Source organism: Muscardinus avellanarius, assembly GCF_963383645.1.
Source record: "Muscardinus avellanarius genome assembly, chromosome: 1".
Lineage (NCBI taxonomy): Eukaryota > Metazoa > Chordata > Mammalia > Rodentia > Gliridae > Muscardinus > Muscardinus avellanarius.
The window spans coordinates 226,743,522-226,761,943 of record NC_137786.1 but is presented as its reverse complement, the minus strand read 5'-3'; the positions used below and the strand labels follow the sequence as shown (position 1 = coordinate 226,761,943).

General features: G+C 39.1%; 1 protein-coding gene across 1 annotated transcript; it reads right to left on the bottom strand.

Annotated features, from left to right (window-relative positions):
* Positions 1–144: 144 nt before the first annotated feature.
* On the bottom strand, positions 145–15,402 carry LOC308260458 (membrane-spanning 4-domains subfamily A member 5-like; the record flags this gene model as incomplete). Its single annotated transcript, XM_080691797.1, has 5 exons — positions 145–252; positions 8,714–8,866; positions 11,413–11,469; positions 13,106–13,234; positions 15,250–15,402. The coding sequence occupies 5 exons, from the start codon at positions 15,400–15,402 to the stop codon at positions 145–147; spliced, it is 600 nt and encodes a 199-aa protein (XP_080547923.1).
* Between the last annotated feature and the right edge of the window lie 3,020 nt (positions 15,403–18,422).

Below are 18,422 nucleotides of genomic sequence, written 5' to 3'. Positions count from 1 at the left end.
CCACACACCCTCAGACACCTCCCCAAGACTCACGCCCCTTCGCTGCACAGGGTTGCTAGCCTTAAAATTCTCTTGGGGTTTTCCTCATAAGCAGAATTCATCTCTAAATTATATTATAGCACATCTTTATTCTCATAGTGCCCTTCAACAAGTAACACACTCACAGTCTTCTAAGTGGCACCCCCAAATGGAGAAAATCAGAGAAATGAAAAATTCCAGAGTGGTGAAGATCATCAACATAATCAAAATCCCCTATAAGAGAAGAGAAAAAGCGAGGAGTCGTGATATGGCACAGCGATGGTTTTTCTGATTATAAATGAGGCAGTAATTCCCAGGTAATTCCAGGTAATAAAAACGTCCCGTCATCTCTCAAGCATATCTGCTGCTCTGAAATGGAATTCGTGGAGAATCGTGAGAGCACCCTGACATTTCAGCATAGCATAGGGTACCATGGCATGGCATATTGTTTTCCTCAGGACAGTAATAAAAGTAATATGCTTTATAAGTTATACATAGGAAATACCCAACTTCATAAGTACATCAAATTCAAAAATAAATATCAAAAAGGTGCTCTGTGGAAGGTGGTCCAGAAATAGGAAAGAGTAGAAAAAAATAGAAAAGGAAAAGAAAAGAGGGAGAAATGAAAACTACAGGCCCAGAAAAAGAGGAACAGGGTTGAAAAATAGACATAAAGAGAAACAGGCTAAGAGTACCACCTTATGTTATTTTTCATTACTGCAAAGGACCTTTAAAATGTTTTGTATTTTGGCAACAAAGAATACAACAAATTGTGACACACACCTTTTCAGTAGCCCAGAGGCTGGACACTAGCAGGGCACCTGTCAAAGTCTGTAGAGCTGAACCTTATATTTAAGTTACAAAGTGGGTTTTTTGAACATTTTAATTCAATTTTTAGTGCATTTTAGTCTCACATTATAATGCAGTGAGCCGTCCCCTGGCTCCTCCCCACTCTTCCCTTTCCCACGCATAATATTGAGATTGGCGCTGGTGTTCTCCTATACTTGAATGAAGTGTTTACTTCATGAATTCTCACCCCTCACCCAAACCTCTGATTTCTCCCTTAATCCGCTGGAAGCGAGGGAGTGATTGGGACGCAAGAGGGACTTTAGGTAAGTTGCAAAGTTTAATGCAACGCCATTCTGTACTACAACCATGTTTATCTACCATTTTTTAATGGTAGGTCAAATAACTTTTAGAGCTACATAATTTTTAAGATACATATGTAGTGGTGTAAAGTATTTCAATTTGAATCTTTAATGGCAATAACTGATTTATTCCCGTCCCCTTTAAATTTCTGTGTTTTCTTTTCTGCTTCTACCACTCGGAGCAATGCTGTAACGTCTTTTTTGTACATATGTACTTACACATAGGTAGCTTAATTGCTGTGAGAAGTAGAAACCTAGCGACGTGGATCTTCCCTGTTAAGTCCACGGTATCTCTTTGCTTTCTAAAATGGTAGGCGATGGGGACTGAGCCTGCATTGATTGTTGATAAGAGCTGTATTAATTGGTATTAAGAACAAGCTTTCTTACTTAGGCAGAACAATAAAGTAATATTCTCTGCCTCCAAGCTGTCAGCCAAGAGCTGCAGCCACGATTGACCTTGGTCAGCTAAGAGTTGGCTGTTAGCCCAGCTGGACAGTAGAATTATATGGATTTTCACAATAGTTTAGGCTAAAGAGAAAAAGCAAACTATGTTAACCTGATAGTAATTACTAATTATACAAAATAGTATTAAAATTACACAAAGCATTCATACTTTAAAAGACTGTATTCCTGTGTTTTCTTTATTGTAAGGCAAGTTGTTAACATAATAAGTAACTTCTTAGCAGACAGAGCTAGAAAAGGGTACACTCACCAAGAACATGGGTAGACAATGCGTGCTTTAAAACTAAAACCAAAGACAAAGTGGTTTTCTTCCGTGTAGCCCTCTGACTTTGTTAACCAAGTAACACATTTTGGTCAGACTCATCCGTCTCTGTGAGAAAAGGCTTACGGAGCAGAGATAACTGGTGAGCCTGCTTCTTCTTTTGGTGGAAAAAGAGGACTATTGGCTAACAGGATGGGAGGAAGGAGATAATGAACTCTTATAAAAAATGTTACATGTTCAGAGACCTCAGTGTCTTACTTTCAAGGCACTCCACCACATTTTCTCTGATGTGGTGCTTTAGTCCTCTGTCTCTTTCTACCTCTGTAATAATAAACTTTGCTTAAGTTTCCAGCAGTTCTGGCTATTATTTCTAAGCTAGCTGAGAACAAGAACCCACCTTCAACATCTCAAACCGTTACAGTAGGGACGTCCCACACTTCTTCAGGTGACACACAAGAACACCCTTTTTACCATGTCTCTGCCAGTGATGAGTGTGGCAGCTCTCTAATAGTGGCCAGGCTAATGAATGTCAATAAGAGTCTATTGTTAAGGTAATTGGCATTTTCTTGAGTACTAGTGAATTTCAGTTGCTTTTTTAAAAAATTACTTTCTCATTTTTAAAAAAATTGTATTCTTGGAGAGGTGTGGTGGAGCACACTTGTAATCCCAGTACTTGGGAGACTGAGACAGGAGTATTGCAGGTTTGCAGCCAGCCTTAGCTACTTAGTGAGGCCCTCTGAAATTTAGTGAGAACCTGTTACAAAATTGGGAGATGTGTCCATGTATGTCTACACAAGTTTTTTTTTTTATCCCATTATGATGGATGAATACAATGCACCAATAAAAAATTTAAAAAAATTTAAAAAGGATAAAAAATAGGGCTGGGGATGTAACCCAGAGATAGAATGCCTTTCGGGTTTCACCCCAATAATTCAAATAAATAAATAAATAAATAAATAAATAAATAACACATTTTTTGGTTATATGTACCCTATATTTTAAAACATAAAACTTGCCGGGCGTGGTGGCGCACGCTTGTAATCCCCGCGCTTGGGAGGCAGAGACAGGAGGATCGCGCAGGTTCAAAGCCAGCCCCGCGCGCTGGCTTAGGAGACCCTGTTTCCAAATATAAAATGTAAAAATAGGTCTGGGAGTGTAGCCCGGAGGTAGAAGGGCTTCCAGGAACCCCAGTACCACAAAATAAATAAATAAATAAATAAATAAATAAATAAAACTTTTGATATCTATTATAAACATTTCTGTTACTTTTAGTATATGAGAATCACAGATAAAGAATCACACCTTATGTTTTTATCTGTTTGTTTGCTCTCCAGGTCATGACACAGCCCATTTTCATCACCCCAGAAGGCTCTGTCTTTTCCACGTTGATCCTCCCACCCGGTCTGGAGGTGGCCACTCCTCTGAACTGTAAGATTATCATATTTTTCTAAGATTATTTGCCTGTTCACTTTGGTGTCTGAGATTGCTTGCTCCACATAATCAACTGAAATTTACCCATGTATCAGTACTATTTTTACTGCTATCTGAATGATCTCCATTTGTGGAGTCTCCGTTATTGACAGATACCGGAATTCCTTTGTTTTTTACTATGATGAATAGGGTTGCTGTGAAGATTCTTCTCTGTTATGAGACATAGAATAAGTGTACGCTTACCTTGTTAGAAACTGCCAAGTAGTTTTCCAAGGTGATAGAGCTCCAGTTGCCAACTTTGTGTTGAAGAACTTTTGATTAAATCATTCTGGTGTGCATGCAGTAGGATCTCAATATGATTTTAATTTGTATTTCTCTGATGGCTAATTGTGTTAAGCACATTTTTTACATGTCCACTAAATATTTTTTTAATCTTTTATTTATTTTTATTTTATTTTGGGGGGGGTCTGGGGATGGAACACAGGGGCATTTGACCTCCGAGCAACACCCTCTGCCCTATTTTTTATTCTTTATTTTGAAACAGGGTCTCACTAAGTTGCAGAGGGCCTCACTAAGTAGCTGAGGCTGTCCGCGAATCGTGATCCTCCGGTCTCAGCCTCCCGAATGCTGGGATTACAAGCGTGCGCCACCACGCCTGGCTTTATTTTTTAATTTTTTTATTGGTGCGTTGTAGTCATACATTTTTTTATGGTACTGGGGTTCCTGGAAGCCCTTCTACCCCGGGCTACACTCCCAGACCTATTTTTTTTTTTTGGAAACAGGGTCTCTTAAGCCAGCGTGGCTGGCATGGAACCGGTGCGATCCTCCTGTCTCCGCCTCCCAAGCGCGGGGATTACAAGTGTGCGCCACCACGCTCGGCGTAGTCATACATCTTAATGGGATAAAAGACTTGTGGGGACATACATGCACACATCACCCAATTAGCCCTTACCTGATCTCCACCCCATTCCTTCCCCATCCCTCCTTTCCATGCTTGGATTAGTGATTGATTTTGATGTTTAAGTACATCATGTGCTTTAGAGAGTTTCCCTCTTCCCCCCTTCTATCCCCTCAGTTAGGTTGCCCTGATTGCTCTTCTATAGAATCTCCTTCTTGATCTAGAGTTCCTCCTGTTATCCATTGCTCCCTAGCTTTCGCATATTAGGGAAAGCATCAGTTTCATCTTTTTTTTGTGAGAGACTAATCTCAAATAGCATAATGTCCTCCAGTTCCATCCATTTCCCTGTAAATGATGTAGTTGCATTTTTCTTTATGGCTGAGTAAAATTCCACTGTGTACATATCAAACAGTTTTGCAATTCAGTCTTCTGTTGACGGACATCTTGGCTGGCTCCGTAGTTTGGCTATGGTGAATCGTGCAGCTATGAACATACATACACACACATTAGTTTAGTAGTTTGGTTTCCTTTCTTTTGGATAGATTTGGTGGGAAGAAATGGTAAATTCGTTCCCATTCTTCTGAGGATCCTTCATACTGTTTTCCAAAGCAGTTACATTAATTTGCAATCCCACCAACAATGTCTTAGAGTTCCCACTTCTCCACATCCTCGCCAGCATCTGTTGTTGTTTGTGTTTTGAATGATGGCCATTCTAGTTGGAGTTAGGTGAAATCTCAGGGTAGTTTTGATTTGCATCTCTCTGATTGCCAATGATGTTGAGCATTTTTTCATGCATTTATTGGCCATTTGAATTTCTTCTTTCATGGAGTGTCTATTTAATTCACTTGCCCATTTTTGATTGGATTATTTCCTTAGTGCTGAGTTTCTTGAGTTCTCTGGATATTCTGGATATTAGTCCTCCATCGGAGGAGGAGGTGGCAAAAATCTCCCGTTCTGTTGGCTCTCAGTTGAGGTTCTTGACAGTTTTTTTTTTTTTTTTTGCTATACAGAAGCTCTTCAGTTTCATGGAATCAAGCAATTCAGTTTCATTGATTTGTCTTTTAGTTTCTTGTGCCTTTGGGGTCTTGTTGAGAAAGTGTTTATCTGTGCCTATGTGTTGCAGTGTTGGACCTATGCCCTCTTCAAGTAGCCTCAAGGTCTCTTGTCTAATTTCCACGTCTTTGATCCATCTTGAATTGACTCTTGTTCAGGGTGAGAAAATGGGATTTATTTCCATTTTTCTGCATATGGTTAACCAGTGTTGCCAACACCATTTGTTGAACAGGATATTTTTTTTTCCAATGTGTGTTTTTGGCCCCTTTGTCAAAAAATTTATTGGCTATAAGTGTGTGGCTTTGTTTCTGAGTCTTCTATTCTGCTCCGTTGGTCTATGTATCTATTTTTGTGCCAGTGCCATGCTTTTTTTTTTTTTTTAATAACAATGGCTTTGTAGTATAGTTTATAGTCAGGTATTGTGATTCCTCCTGCATGGTTTTTGTTGCTGAAAACTATTTTTGCTGCTCTGTTTTTTTTTTTTTTTTTGTTGTTGTTGTTTTTCCAAATGTATTTAAGGTCTGATTTTTCTGTCCATAAATGACCTTGGTAATTTAATGGGCATTGCATTGAATCTGTAGATCACTTTGGGAAGTATGGGAATTTTGATGATATTTATTCTGCCAATCCATGAACATGGAAGATTTTTCCATCTTCTAAGATCTTCTTCAATTTCTTTTTTTAATGTTTTATAATTTTCTTTAGAGCTGGGCGTGGTGGCACACACTTGTAATCCCTGCGCTTGGGAGGCAGAGACAGGAGGATCGCGTAGGTTCGAAGCCAGCATCGCTGGCTTAAGAGACCCCGTTTCCAAATAAAGATATAAAATAGTTCTGGGAGTGTATCCCGGAGGTAGAAGGGGTTCCAGGAACCCCAGTACCACCAAAAAAATAATAATTTTCTTTAGAGAGGTTTTTTTTTTTTACCTCCTTGGTTAAGTTTATTCTAGGCATTTTATTTTTTGTGGGAAATCCTGAGTGGAAGTGTTTTCTGAATTTCTTTTTCAGTGGACTTATGATTGGTGTACAGAAAACCATGTGATTTTTTAAGATTGATTTTGTATCCAGACACTTTGCTGAATTTTTGATCAGTTCTATAAGCCTTTGGTTGAGTTTGTTGGGTCTTCTAAGTATAGTATTCTATCATCTGCAAATAGTGAAAGTTTAAGTTCTTTTTTTCCTATTTGTACTCCTTTGATTTCCTTTTTTTGCCTTATTGCTCTGGCCAGAGTCTTAAGTACTATATTGAAGAGAAGTGGTGATAATGGACATCCTTGTCTTGTTCCTGTTTTTAGGGGGGATTCTTGAAGTTTTTCCCCATTTAATATGATCTTGTTTGTGGGCTTATTGTAGATTGCCTTTATGATGTTGAGGTATATTCCTTCTATTCCAATTCTCTGCAATGCTTTTATCATAAATGGATATTGGATTTTATCAAATGCTTATTCAGCGTCTATTGAGATGATCATGTGATTTTTGTCTTTGGTTCTGTTTATATGATGAATTACATGGATTGATTTTCGTATGTTGAACCAGCCTTGCATCCCTGGGATGAACCCTATCTGGTCATGATGTATGATTTTCTTGATGTGGTTTTGAATGCGTGTTGCTAGTATTTTGTTTAGCAGTTTTACATCCAGGTTCCTCAAAGATATATAGGTCTGTAGTTTTTCTTCCTTGAACTGTCTTTATTTGGTTTTGGTATTAATATGATGTTGGCTTCATAGAATGTATATGGGAGAGTCCAGTTTCTTTCTGTTTTGTGAAATAGATTGAGGAGTATCAGGATTAGCTCTTCTGTAAAGGTTTTGTTTATTTATTATTATTTTTTGTAGTGGAGATTTAGCTCAAGCCCTGTTTTATTTTTTATTTTTGAAACAGTCTCACTACATTGATGAGGCTGCCCTGTATCCTGTGATCCTCCTGTTTCAGCCTCCCAAGTACTGGGGAGAGATTATTATTATTTTTTTTTTTTGATGGTAGTGGGGGTGGAACCCAGAGGCTTTCTACCTCCGAGCTAAACTCCCAGACCTATTTTATATTTTATTTGGAAACAGGGTCTCACTAAGTTGATGAGGGCCTCACTAAGTAGCTGAGGCTAGCTTTGAACCTGTGTGATCCTCCTGTCTCAGCATCCCAAGTGTGGAGATTACAAGTGTGAGCCACCCCGCCCGGCCATTTTTCACACATTCTATCTGTTGGGAGCTGCTCATTTCTGTTTCACCAGGAAGGGTTTCGTCTTCCAAGATTCTCACCATCCCTAACATCTTTTTACTTCTTTATTAATCACTGACTAAGTGTCCCCTGGCCCTATTTTTAATTTTGAAACAGTCTTGCTAAATTGCTGACTGTTTACCTAAGTAACTGAGACTGGCCTCAAACCTGTGATCTTCCAGTCTCAGCCTCCCCAAAACTGGTATTACAGGCATGTGCTACCATGCCTGGCTTATTTCTTTTTGAGTGTTGTGTATTGAACCTAGTACCCTGTGCATGCTAAACACTGCACTCTATCACTGACCTGTTGTCCCCTGGTCCCCTTCAGCAATTTTTTATATATTGTATTGACTATTTTTTCTTTCCATGTGGATTCATACCCTTTTCATTGCTTTTTTTGGCATTCATTCATTTTCCATTCCTTTATTTAATGCTATTTTAGAAAGAAGAGGAATAAATGCCCATTTTAAGTGTGCCTTTCTTTGTGAGAAGCCCAACTTAACTATTAAAACCAAATCAAAAGCCATGAGAACACTCTGCTTGTGACTCTAGAACGATGAGTCACAAGAGCATACTGCTACTGCTGGACCTGTGCCTCTGCTTCTGGATTTCATTTAATATTATACTAACTTGTGTACATCTTTCATCTCATTTCCTCGCATGACAATTCCGAAGGCGAGAGTTATAATGTGCTTATTGTTCCACCCCACAATGCCTGGTAAGAGGTCTATCAAATGTTTGTGCATTAAAGAAACGGCACTCATCACCACTGCATTATCTGGACGGTGTGGGCTGGGTGCTAATGAATCTTTTTAATTAAAATACAAAAAATAAGAAATCAGATGTTTTCCCTAATATGTGAGAGTTAGGGAGAAATGGGTCATAGGAGGAACTCTTGAAAGAGGAAATCCTATAGAGGAGCAAACAAGACAACCTAAAGGAGGAGAAAGGAGGGGGGAAGAGGAAAATCTCTAAAGCACACAATGTACTTAAACATATCGAAGTCAAGCAAGGGAGGGAGGGACAGGGAGGGAATGGGGTGGGAATTGGGTAGGGGTTAAATCAGCGATGAGTACATGTTTGTACACACAATTTTTTTACCCCAAGAAGTTGTATGAATATAACGCACCAATAAAAAAAATTAAAAAAAATAAAATAAAATAAAAAAATAAAAATAAAAATATTAAAAAAATATTTGCTTCTCACTCTATAAAGGTAGCATACTTACAATGAACAGGACAGTAATTTCGTCACACCGAGTACCTTCTCGAGAATAGCCGCAAATGTAGTCTCGGTCTAGAAGGAGCCCAAACACCAGGAGAATGATTCCAGCGACGGACCCCATGGCACTAACGAAATTCATCACTCGGCTCGCTCTGATCTGAAATAGGATCAGAGCACCACTCAGGGACTCAGGCCCGCTCGGAGCTGGAGACAAAGCAACTGGGGGGCAACTAAAAAGCAGGGTTTTCATCATGGTGCCGCGATGCCCCGTGCCAGCTGTGTGATTAGATGCCAGGCATTTCATGTCTGTGGGCTTCTGTTCCTCATCCACAGAAGGAGAGGATCCAGTGCATGTTTAGTAAGCTTTCCATCTCCACGACCCGTGCCCAAGTTAATTCTCATTCAAGTCGGGGAGGAGGCTGCACATGAGACCCAAGAGGTTGGTAGGAGCAGCCATGCTATGTAGCATTTGATATTCTTTTTTTATTTTGTGGTACTGGGGATAGAACCCAGGCATTCTACCTCCAAGGGACAACCCAGCCCTATTTTTTATTCTTTAGTTTTTGAAACAGGATCTCTCTGAGTTACAAAGGGCCTCACTAAGTAGCTGAGGCTGTCTGCAAACCAAGATCCTCCTGTCTCAGCCTCCCAAATGCGGGATTACAAGCGTGTGCCATCACGCCCACCTCCATTTTGATATTCTTGTAGAAGCCATGGCCTACCTTCATTTTCACTTCAAGACTTTAGTGTTTAAGTGAGCACTGGAGTTCTCTGCCTTTTAAAACTTTTCTTTCCCCAACTATCAACTGAAGGAAATGTTTTTCATTGAAAATAACTTATTGGATTATTAATATCTACCATTTTTGAGTCTTTGAGCAAAGTAGAAATTGTGGTGTCTTGCCTAGGCATGGGAAAGGGGGAAAAGAGAGAAGGAAGAGGCAAACTGAAAAGACAAATGGGTAATAGCTTTGAATCGAAAACCCCTGGCCGTACCCTTGCCAGTTGTAGCTACAGTGTGGCTTGAACTGGACCTCCTTCGGAACCCCCTGTGTGGACACTAGAAAGACACTGAGATGCAGGGCTGGGGGACCTGCAGTGGGAGGAAGCAGTGCCCCACCCCTTCCTAGAGCGACTTGAAGGCCCTAGAACTCCCAGAGGCTGACTTTGAAGATTCCCAGGCACACACCATCTTGAGAAGTGCGTGGCATTGACCTTCCCCAGGGTCAACATATGTTCATCCTGCCCACAGTTTCCTATAAGAAAAAACTGGGGTGGCCAGCCCAGCTCTGTCACTCCAGCCAACTCCTCCACCCCCCAGCCAGCTTCTCTTTCTTGTTCCCCTCCCTGTCTCTCTGACTGGCCAGCCAACTTTCCTCTCTGCCTTTATGACCAGCACTGTGTTGTGTGTTGTGTGTTTTTCCTCTCTCTCTCTCTCTCTCTCTCTCTCTCTCTCTCTCTCTCTCTCTCTCTCTCCTCTCTCTCTCTCTCTCTCTCTCTCTCAAACATGCACCTCTGTCAACCTCTGTCATCCGCCTGCCATCTCTCTCTCTCTCTCTCTCTCTCTCTCTCTCTCTCTCTCTCTCTCTCTCTCTCAATAAGATGGTGCACATTTTGAATGTGTCTTTCTCTAAATAAATCAGTCTGTAGCTAGACTCTTTTCCTGGATGTCTTCTCCAGTCTGCATCTCTGGGAGGACAGAAACCTCATCCTACTTTTAATTAATATATACATTGCAATTTTATATTCTCTAGCAATGTATTCTGTGTTTCTAGACTTCATTTATGGTTCCATTAGATTATGTGTGGTTATCCATTTCCTATGAGTCAAAAGTGTCTGGTATGCAGAGGGACAAACAAGAAGAACGAACGAGTGAGTGAGTGAGTGAGTGGAATCCCGAGACCTGTTCTACCACTAATTGACTGGGGAGCTTGGACAAGCCATTTAACTATTCTGGGCTCAGTGTCTTCACACATAAAACAAGAATTAAACTAGATGCCCTAGAAAACTCTTCTGGCACTTGTGGTTTATTCTTTTTTTTATTTTTTTTTGGTGGTACTAGGGATGGAACCCTTCTACCTCCAGGCTATACTCCCAGACCTATTTTATATTTTTTTCTTTGGAAACAGGGTCTTTTATCCCTCCGCCTCCCAAACACGGGGATTACAAGCATGTACCACCATGCCTGGCTTATTCTATAAGAATAGAAAGCTTATTTTGCTTATCATAACATTCTCTATATAGAAGCTAGGGAGAAAATAGGAAAGAGAAGGGACTCCGTGAAAATAAGGAGCAATACCAGTAGAATAGCAGAAGGGAATCAAGGAAAAGGGAAGAGGAGGGGGAAAAGGAGGTATAGGAAGGAAACGGACCAAATAATATGTCCATATGTGAAGTTATCTCTGACAATATGACTGGCATATGTGGGGAGGGAGGAGAGGAGTCGTGGGTTAGGGTTAGATAGGCAGGCCACCAAGTGGTGTTGTGTGGAATGTATGAATGTATCACTTTGAAGCTCATTATGATGTATAGTTGTATTGCACCCATAACATTTTACAAAATAGGAAGCAAATGCCATTTACTGGTAGAAGTACTTGATAGTTTGTGGAATTGCGGTGGCCTAGTGATTTTTTCCAAATTCACTTTCAGTTAGAATGAATAACTTTAAAGTTAGGGAATTTTTAGAAAAGTAAAAATATCACTCACCAGAGATTCCGTGGTTTTTCTTTTTAATGCAATTAGAAAGGCTCCAGACATAATGAACTGTTAAAGAGAATGAATGTCTTAGTGATGGACATGTTTAGTTATGTTAGGGAGTTCTCAGGGGATAGATCTCTATACGTCTCCTTTATCTGCCCTCTGAGTTCACACAATCATGTTAAGAGTAAACTGCCTTGTATGACTATCCGCAAGCGAATACTGAACAAAACGCTGGACTGGAAAGAAATAGCCTCAGCTATTTATCTGAGCATGGTACTTTTCTTAATCTTACCGGACTTTAGTGTTTTCACTTAACTTCCTTGCAGAGTGCTTGTAGTCCCAGCTTTGATATCATGACACACTAGTATCAAATTAGTCTATAACTAATAATGCTAGATTCCATTTTATTTTAATCCATTGTTCTCTTGGGTGGGAACTTAATGTAGAGTTGCAGTTAATATGCTCATAATCCTAAAAAAAAATCCCAAGATTTTTTGTGATGGTGAGTCAAAAGTCTAGTGGAAACTTCAAATCTGTTAGAAGCCCATTTATGTTTAAATTTCAAGCCCTCTTGTTGGGTTCTCTCCAGTCTTGTCCCTCTACCCTCACTCCCTGTGCCAAACACTTGTAGTTCACAGAATACCAAACCTCCCCCATGCCTCCAGCCTTTTGCTCATACTTCTTCCTCATCATACAGCAAGGCATCTCCATCTCTTACATCCAGACAGCCCCCGTTCCCATCCTCTGTGTATGTCCTCACCTGATTAACCAATCACCCTTCAAAATGAGGTCAAGCTGGAAACGGCCCTGGAAAATGTCCCTTGTACTTGCAAACCTCTCCTCCAGAGGCAGCTTCTGTGTCTGCTCTCATGGTGCACCATGCACTATGGCAACTGACTCTCCACTCATCGGAGACCCTGAGACCAAGACTGCCCCCTAACACAATGTCCACATCTTACCCATTCTTTGGCAATACGTTAGGTGATAAATTAGGACGCATTGACCAGGATTAAATAGATGTCTTTGTGGAGTTCAGAAGGCGCATCTGAGGAGTGCTCCCTGCTTCTCCACTTCTCTAAAGAGTAAGTCGCTCCTTTGTCTTTGCTTTAATAAGCACTTTCTGCACCTCTGTCATCTCACTGACCACACTTTCTTGAAACTTACATCTTTTCTTTCTCGCCTAGGCTGAGAGTCCTTTGAAAGAGACTCATTGTACTCACCTTTGGCTCTGTGGATCTGGCTTATGTTACTTAAACAAATTTCTTCTTTACAAATTGAAATTAAAAAAAAATTATTTCCTTGGTTTTATACTTTTATTGATGCAGTGTAATTATGTGTCATAGTGAGATTCAAAGTGATACAGACATACATACACATAGCGCTCGGTGTATTCCCCTTTAATTCTCTTTTTTTCTTCCCCCATCTGATTTTGAAGTAATGAATTGAATGGAGTAATAAACAACTGCAAGACCCAAAGAAATATTCTCCAAGGAATTTCAAAACCCAAAGGCGAGCTATCAGTAACTCTAGTGATTTAATGGAAAAAATAAATTTCAGAAAGGTTAATTTTTATCGTTTTTGGTGCTGTTGTTCTTTTCAAAGTACATCGCACACTTGAATCCAGCTTACTCCACAACCAACACTTCCCTTACATCCTAGTTTCCATGGCTTCAAATTGAACTTGATTGGCCATACTCACCAGAACAGAACCCCAGAATGGATATCCCGAAACAAGTATGAAGGGAAACCTAGGGTATGGTTTTACCAAGGTGAAAAGAAAAACAATCCCAAAAGAAAAGGTCATAATTCCAAAAACGATCTGGATAGCCTGTGAATAGAAGGAAAAGTCATGGTAAAGAAAAAGCAAAGTGCTGGGTTACCTCCTGTTCAGGTATTCTTTTGGTTGAAAGGATTTGAACGTTACCTTTGACATACCTACACTTTTATTCAAATTACAGACGTTTTAGAGAAGTCTTAGTTGTTCACTAAGGTTGAGTCAGAAGCACAGACCATTCCCATGTAGTCTCTTCCTCTCTACCCCAGCCTTTCCCACCACTGGCATCTTACATCAGTGTGGTACTTACAACTGAGGAGCCAACACTGCCACACGAGCAATCAATCAAAGTTCGCGTTATGCTGCACCTCTTGTGTTGGATACTCGGTATACATTTTGACAAATGTATGACAAGTATCTACCATAATTTTATGCAGAATAACTTTCTTGATTTCAAAATTTCCTGAGCTCCTAGTAATCCCACTCTCTTTCTCACTTAGATCCTTGGCAATAGTTAGAATTATATAATATGTAGCCTTTAGAAGCTGGCACCTTTCACTTAACAATATGCATCTAAGCTTCCTTCATTTCTCTTCTTAGCTTGATAACTTCTACCCTTCCTTCCTTCCTTCCTTCTCCTTCCTTCCTTCCTTCCTTCCTTCCTTCCTTCCTTCCTTCCTTCCCTACTTCCTTTCTCTTTTGGTACTGGGGATTAAATCATTAAATCCAGGGGCATTCTATCTTTGGGCTACAAGCTCAATGTTCCTTTAAACATTTTTTTATTTTGAAACAGGATCTTGTTAAGTTGATGAAGCTGGCCTTGGACCTGTGATCCTTCTGTCTCAGCCTCCTAAGTACTGAGATTATTGGCTTGTACCACCACACTTGGCTTGGATAGCTTATTTCTTATACCACTGAATAATATTCCATTGTATGAATGTTCATTTCTCCATTCTGATTGTTGTTTCTTATTTTTTAATCCTCTTGTGTCTTTTTAGCCCAGCTCGACCACTTCCAGATCTCCCTTGCCATTCCCCAAATGTGGCTGGCATATGCATTTATTATTCTTTCTGCACTAAGAAAGTACTGCTTCCCTCCTGTCCTTTCATTTACATTTGTTCAAATTCCATCACTTCTTTGGAGTTCAAGTTAAACAGGTAGGAGTAACTGTTCTCCCTCTGGGACCCCACCACAGCATCACCATTTAGGGCTCTTATGAGATGCTCCATTGAAATGTAACTTTTAACATTTAATTTTATCATTACATATGAATGAGGTACTTATTCACCTCAATGAGAAAGACTAGGTTGTGTTTATTTTTGTTTTCACCTAAAATGTCTAACATGGTTCCTTGCATCAAGTTCAATACCCATTTGTTCAACTCTTAACTTTTGAACCTTATTATATTTGAGTAGATGCTAAAGCAATTTAGACTGATGGTCTTCTTCTGAATGTAAGTTGGCCATCTTTTTTATTTTTTATTTTTGAAAAATTTTTATTTTCCATTCTTGGAGGTTGGAGATTGAAAGGGAACATATCATGATCAATCTATAAAAAAACCCCCAAACAGTCCCTATCTTGCACTAAAGAAGGTTTGGTAAATGATATAAAATAGATGGAAAGATAAGTATTTGTAGTATTAAGGGGGCAATTTACAAAGGCCCTTTATAAAGATATATTTGTCATGCCAGATTGTGAATTCTAGTTTTGAATTAGGAAAAATATAGCCCTTTGCAATAACCCAGATATAGAATCAGTCCTGTCATTTTCTACTTGATTTTCTTTCTCCTGTCTTTTCTCTGAAATGGATTTTCAAAGTCTCACAGATGGTCAATTTGGATACTGGTGACTTTCAAAAACCCAAGGATCCTGATCTATTCATCTTACATTTTCCTCTTCACAGAATCTTGTAGATTAATTGGTATAGAAATGTGATCAGTACTTTTCGAATCGGATGGAAATAAAAGTTGGACTTGGCTCCTACCTTAAAACATTTGCTACCAGATATTTCTAATCTCCTTCTGCCCAGGGCTTTTAGAGGACTACACACAGGGGCAAGTCTTACTTACCCCTAAGATCTTCATTTTTTTAGTAACCAATTTCTGCAAGAAATTTTGGGATTCAAAGGTTGTGGCTGTGAGGTCAATTGACTGATACTCTGGAGCAGTGATTTCTGGAGGAAATATCAGAAAGACGGGGCTGTGTGCAGTGTTTGAATCCATGATGGTGTAGTTGGTATTTTACAATGAAAAATTTACTTGATACTTCAGTCTAGACCATGTTCTTTTCCTGTACTGAGGCTGTCTGGAATACTGGCATTGTTGTGCTTTGGCTTGGAATTACAGAATCATAGAATAACAGAGTCATAGAATTTCAGGGCTGGCCAAAATTCCACGTAGGTTAGTAAGTAAAGCGCTCAGGGCTGTGGATTGGAGGAGCTGACTAGTGGTTTTGGTTTGGTCAGAAACACACTGTGATCTTGGGCAAGCAGCATCCTTCTCTGTTGGTTTCCTCAAATGTTCTTCTATACCAAATAGGTCCAGATGATTTATAAAGATATTTTAATTCCCAAGTAAATGGGAACTGGAATAAGTTTATCACTGTCTATCTTTAGATAGGTAGAGGACAAAACGTCTCAGGCCATAAAGCTAATTAGCCAATTCTTGAAGTACACAGAGCATTCTTATTGCCAGTCACTTTTTGCTTTTGCTACCTGATTAAATTTAGTAGCTTCACTTGCTAAACAGACTACCCTCCAATATAGCGATTCCCAACAAATACTCTTTCTTGACACTTCTATGGTCTCTATGGTTGGTTCTTCCACTCAGCACATCTGTAGCAAATTCTATGATGTATCTGTGGCCAACTGGTGGGGTGTGCAGAGCTGGATGAGTTGAGAGGCCCACTCACATATCTGACAGTAGGCAGACCCTTGGTGGTCCTCCAACTCATGGATGCTTTTCAGGCCTCCACTGAGTCGTGTGCTGTGTTCCATTGGCCTAAAAAATTTGCACAGACAATCCAGATTCAAGGGGTGAGGAAGGAAGGAGACCCCACATCTTCATGGAGGATCTGCATGCGCTCTCACATTGTAAGGACATAGACAAAGGAAGAAGAAGAATTTGTCTCTATCTTTTACGTTCTCCCTTGTCATCGTTGGTATTTTCTGAATTCAGATCTTCCTTCAGAAGGAAGTCCAAAATTTAAGAGTTGAAATCATTTTAACACATAGGTATTGAACTTGATGCAAGGAACCATGTTAGACATTTTAGGGGGAATACAGAAATAAACACAACCTAAGTCTTTCTCATTGGGAAGCATAAAAATCTAATTCAGATCTAATAATGAAATGTTAAAAGTTACATCTCAATGGAGCATCAAATAAAAGCATCAAATAAAAGGTGATCTTGTGGTGGGGTCCCAGAGGGAGAACAGTTACTTCTACCTTAAGCTTGTGCTGTAATCAATGTGAACAACCTCTAGCTGCTTGCCAGTTAGAAGAGTTAAAAAGACTACTCATTCCCTTACAAGTTCTCTTCTCTAAATTTACTCATCTTTCATTCAGTTTTTCATAGACAGAAAATCCCAATGATGACCAGTCTTCATGAAAATCACCTCATGTTGGGCTCGTGTCCTTTGAGTTAAGCAAACTAGATCCCCAAATACTTTATGATGGACCATTTCACCCTTGTCACTCAGTCTTTATTCTGGAACTTTTCCTATTTCTTTCTTCCATCCCCCTCTAAGCATGAGAACTAAAATAACATAGCTGACAAATAGAGAAAAACAACTTTATTATACTTTTTAACTCATGGAAGCTAATTTTGGTGATGTCATACAAAACTCAATATTTGAAGTAAAGAAATCTAGAATTTCAAACCCTTCATTTTCTAGTTATAGTATTGAGGCTAAGTTATCTGTGAGCTTATATATGTATATTAACTTACATATTTATAAAAATATTATCTTTCTTACTTTTTTACATGAAATAGTGATTGTTTAGAGTATTTGATTGGTATTTTGAATGAATTATAAAGCACCTGGCCTATGATAGATGCTAAATAATTATAACAATAAATTAATAGCAATAAGTATCATTTGTCTTGTTATGACCACTTAGATTATGATAGCTACTATGTGTAAATTCCTGATTTTGATGTTTACTCTATCTATATAAGCTGGATGAAGGGTACACTAGACCATTTTTGTGGCTTCAAATATAGAGTTTTGAGTGATTCTATATAATAACTTCAAAATAAAAATAGTTTTAAAGAACTAAAAATAAAGACACATAATTTACAGCATGAAATAAAAGCACAATATATATGTGCACTCATTTCAATTTTTGTTGGAAAAGTGTTCAAAAACTGTTCTTAAGGACATTAAAATTAATACATGATCTATATTTATGTATAGGGAAAGAAAAAAAAATATTCCTGGAATTTTTTTTTGTGCTGAAGATGACCAAGGGCCATCATACCTCCAAGCTACACCCTTGACTTCATTTTGTTAAAAAAAATTTTGAAATATGTTCTTGCTAAGTTGCTGAGGCTGGACTTGAACCTGTGATGCTCCTGTCTCAGCTTACCAAGAGCTGGGATTATAGTTATGAAAAAGATAAAAGAAAAATGAGCTATGAAAAAACTCATAAAATGATGGAATATAGGTCTCAGGATGGCATGGTATATGAGGAAGAGCGAGAGAGGAGGCTCGGTATCTCCAAAGGAGACCGCTTTAAGACAAAATCGATATGATTTGTAATATGAAACAACACACTAAGAACATTTTGAAAGCTTATGAAGAGTTTGGGACTTAAAAAGAAGAAAACAAGCAGAAAAAAAGACATAATTCCAGGAAAAATATTATGTAGGTGAGGAAAAATACTACACGTGTAGAAATTACAGAATAAAAGGATTATTTTTAATCGAAAGAGCAAGGAGAACAAGGATTGAAAGATGTGATTGGGCTTGGAAGATGAAAGAAAGAGGATGGCTCTTGAGAACACAATTTCTTTTGACCACAGAAGATGGAATTATGCCTTAAGCACTAAGCAATTAGAAATAAGTGGATATGAAAGGGAAACATGGTTTCACTCAATATATGATGGCTTGTCTTATTTTCTATGATGTCACATTTCGGTTATAATATCTGTGCCTCTGCTCTTCCCTGACCCTTCTCTCCTGTCCCTAGGTATGTTCGATTCATCCCTTCTCCAGAAAGCACGTGTGTGTGTGTGTGTGTG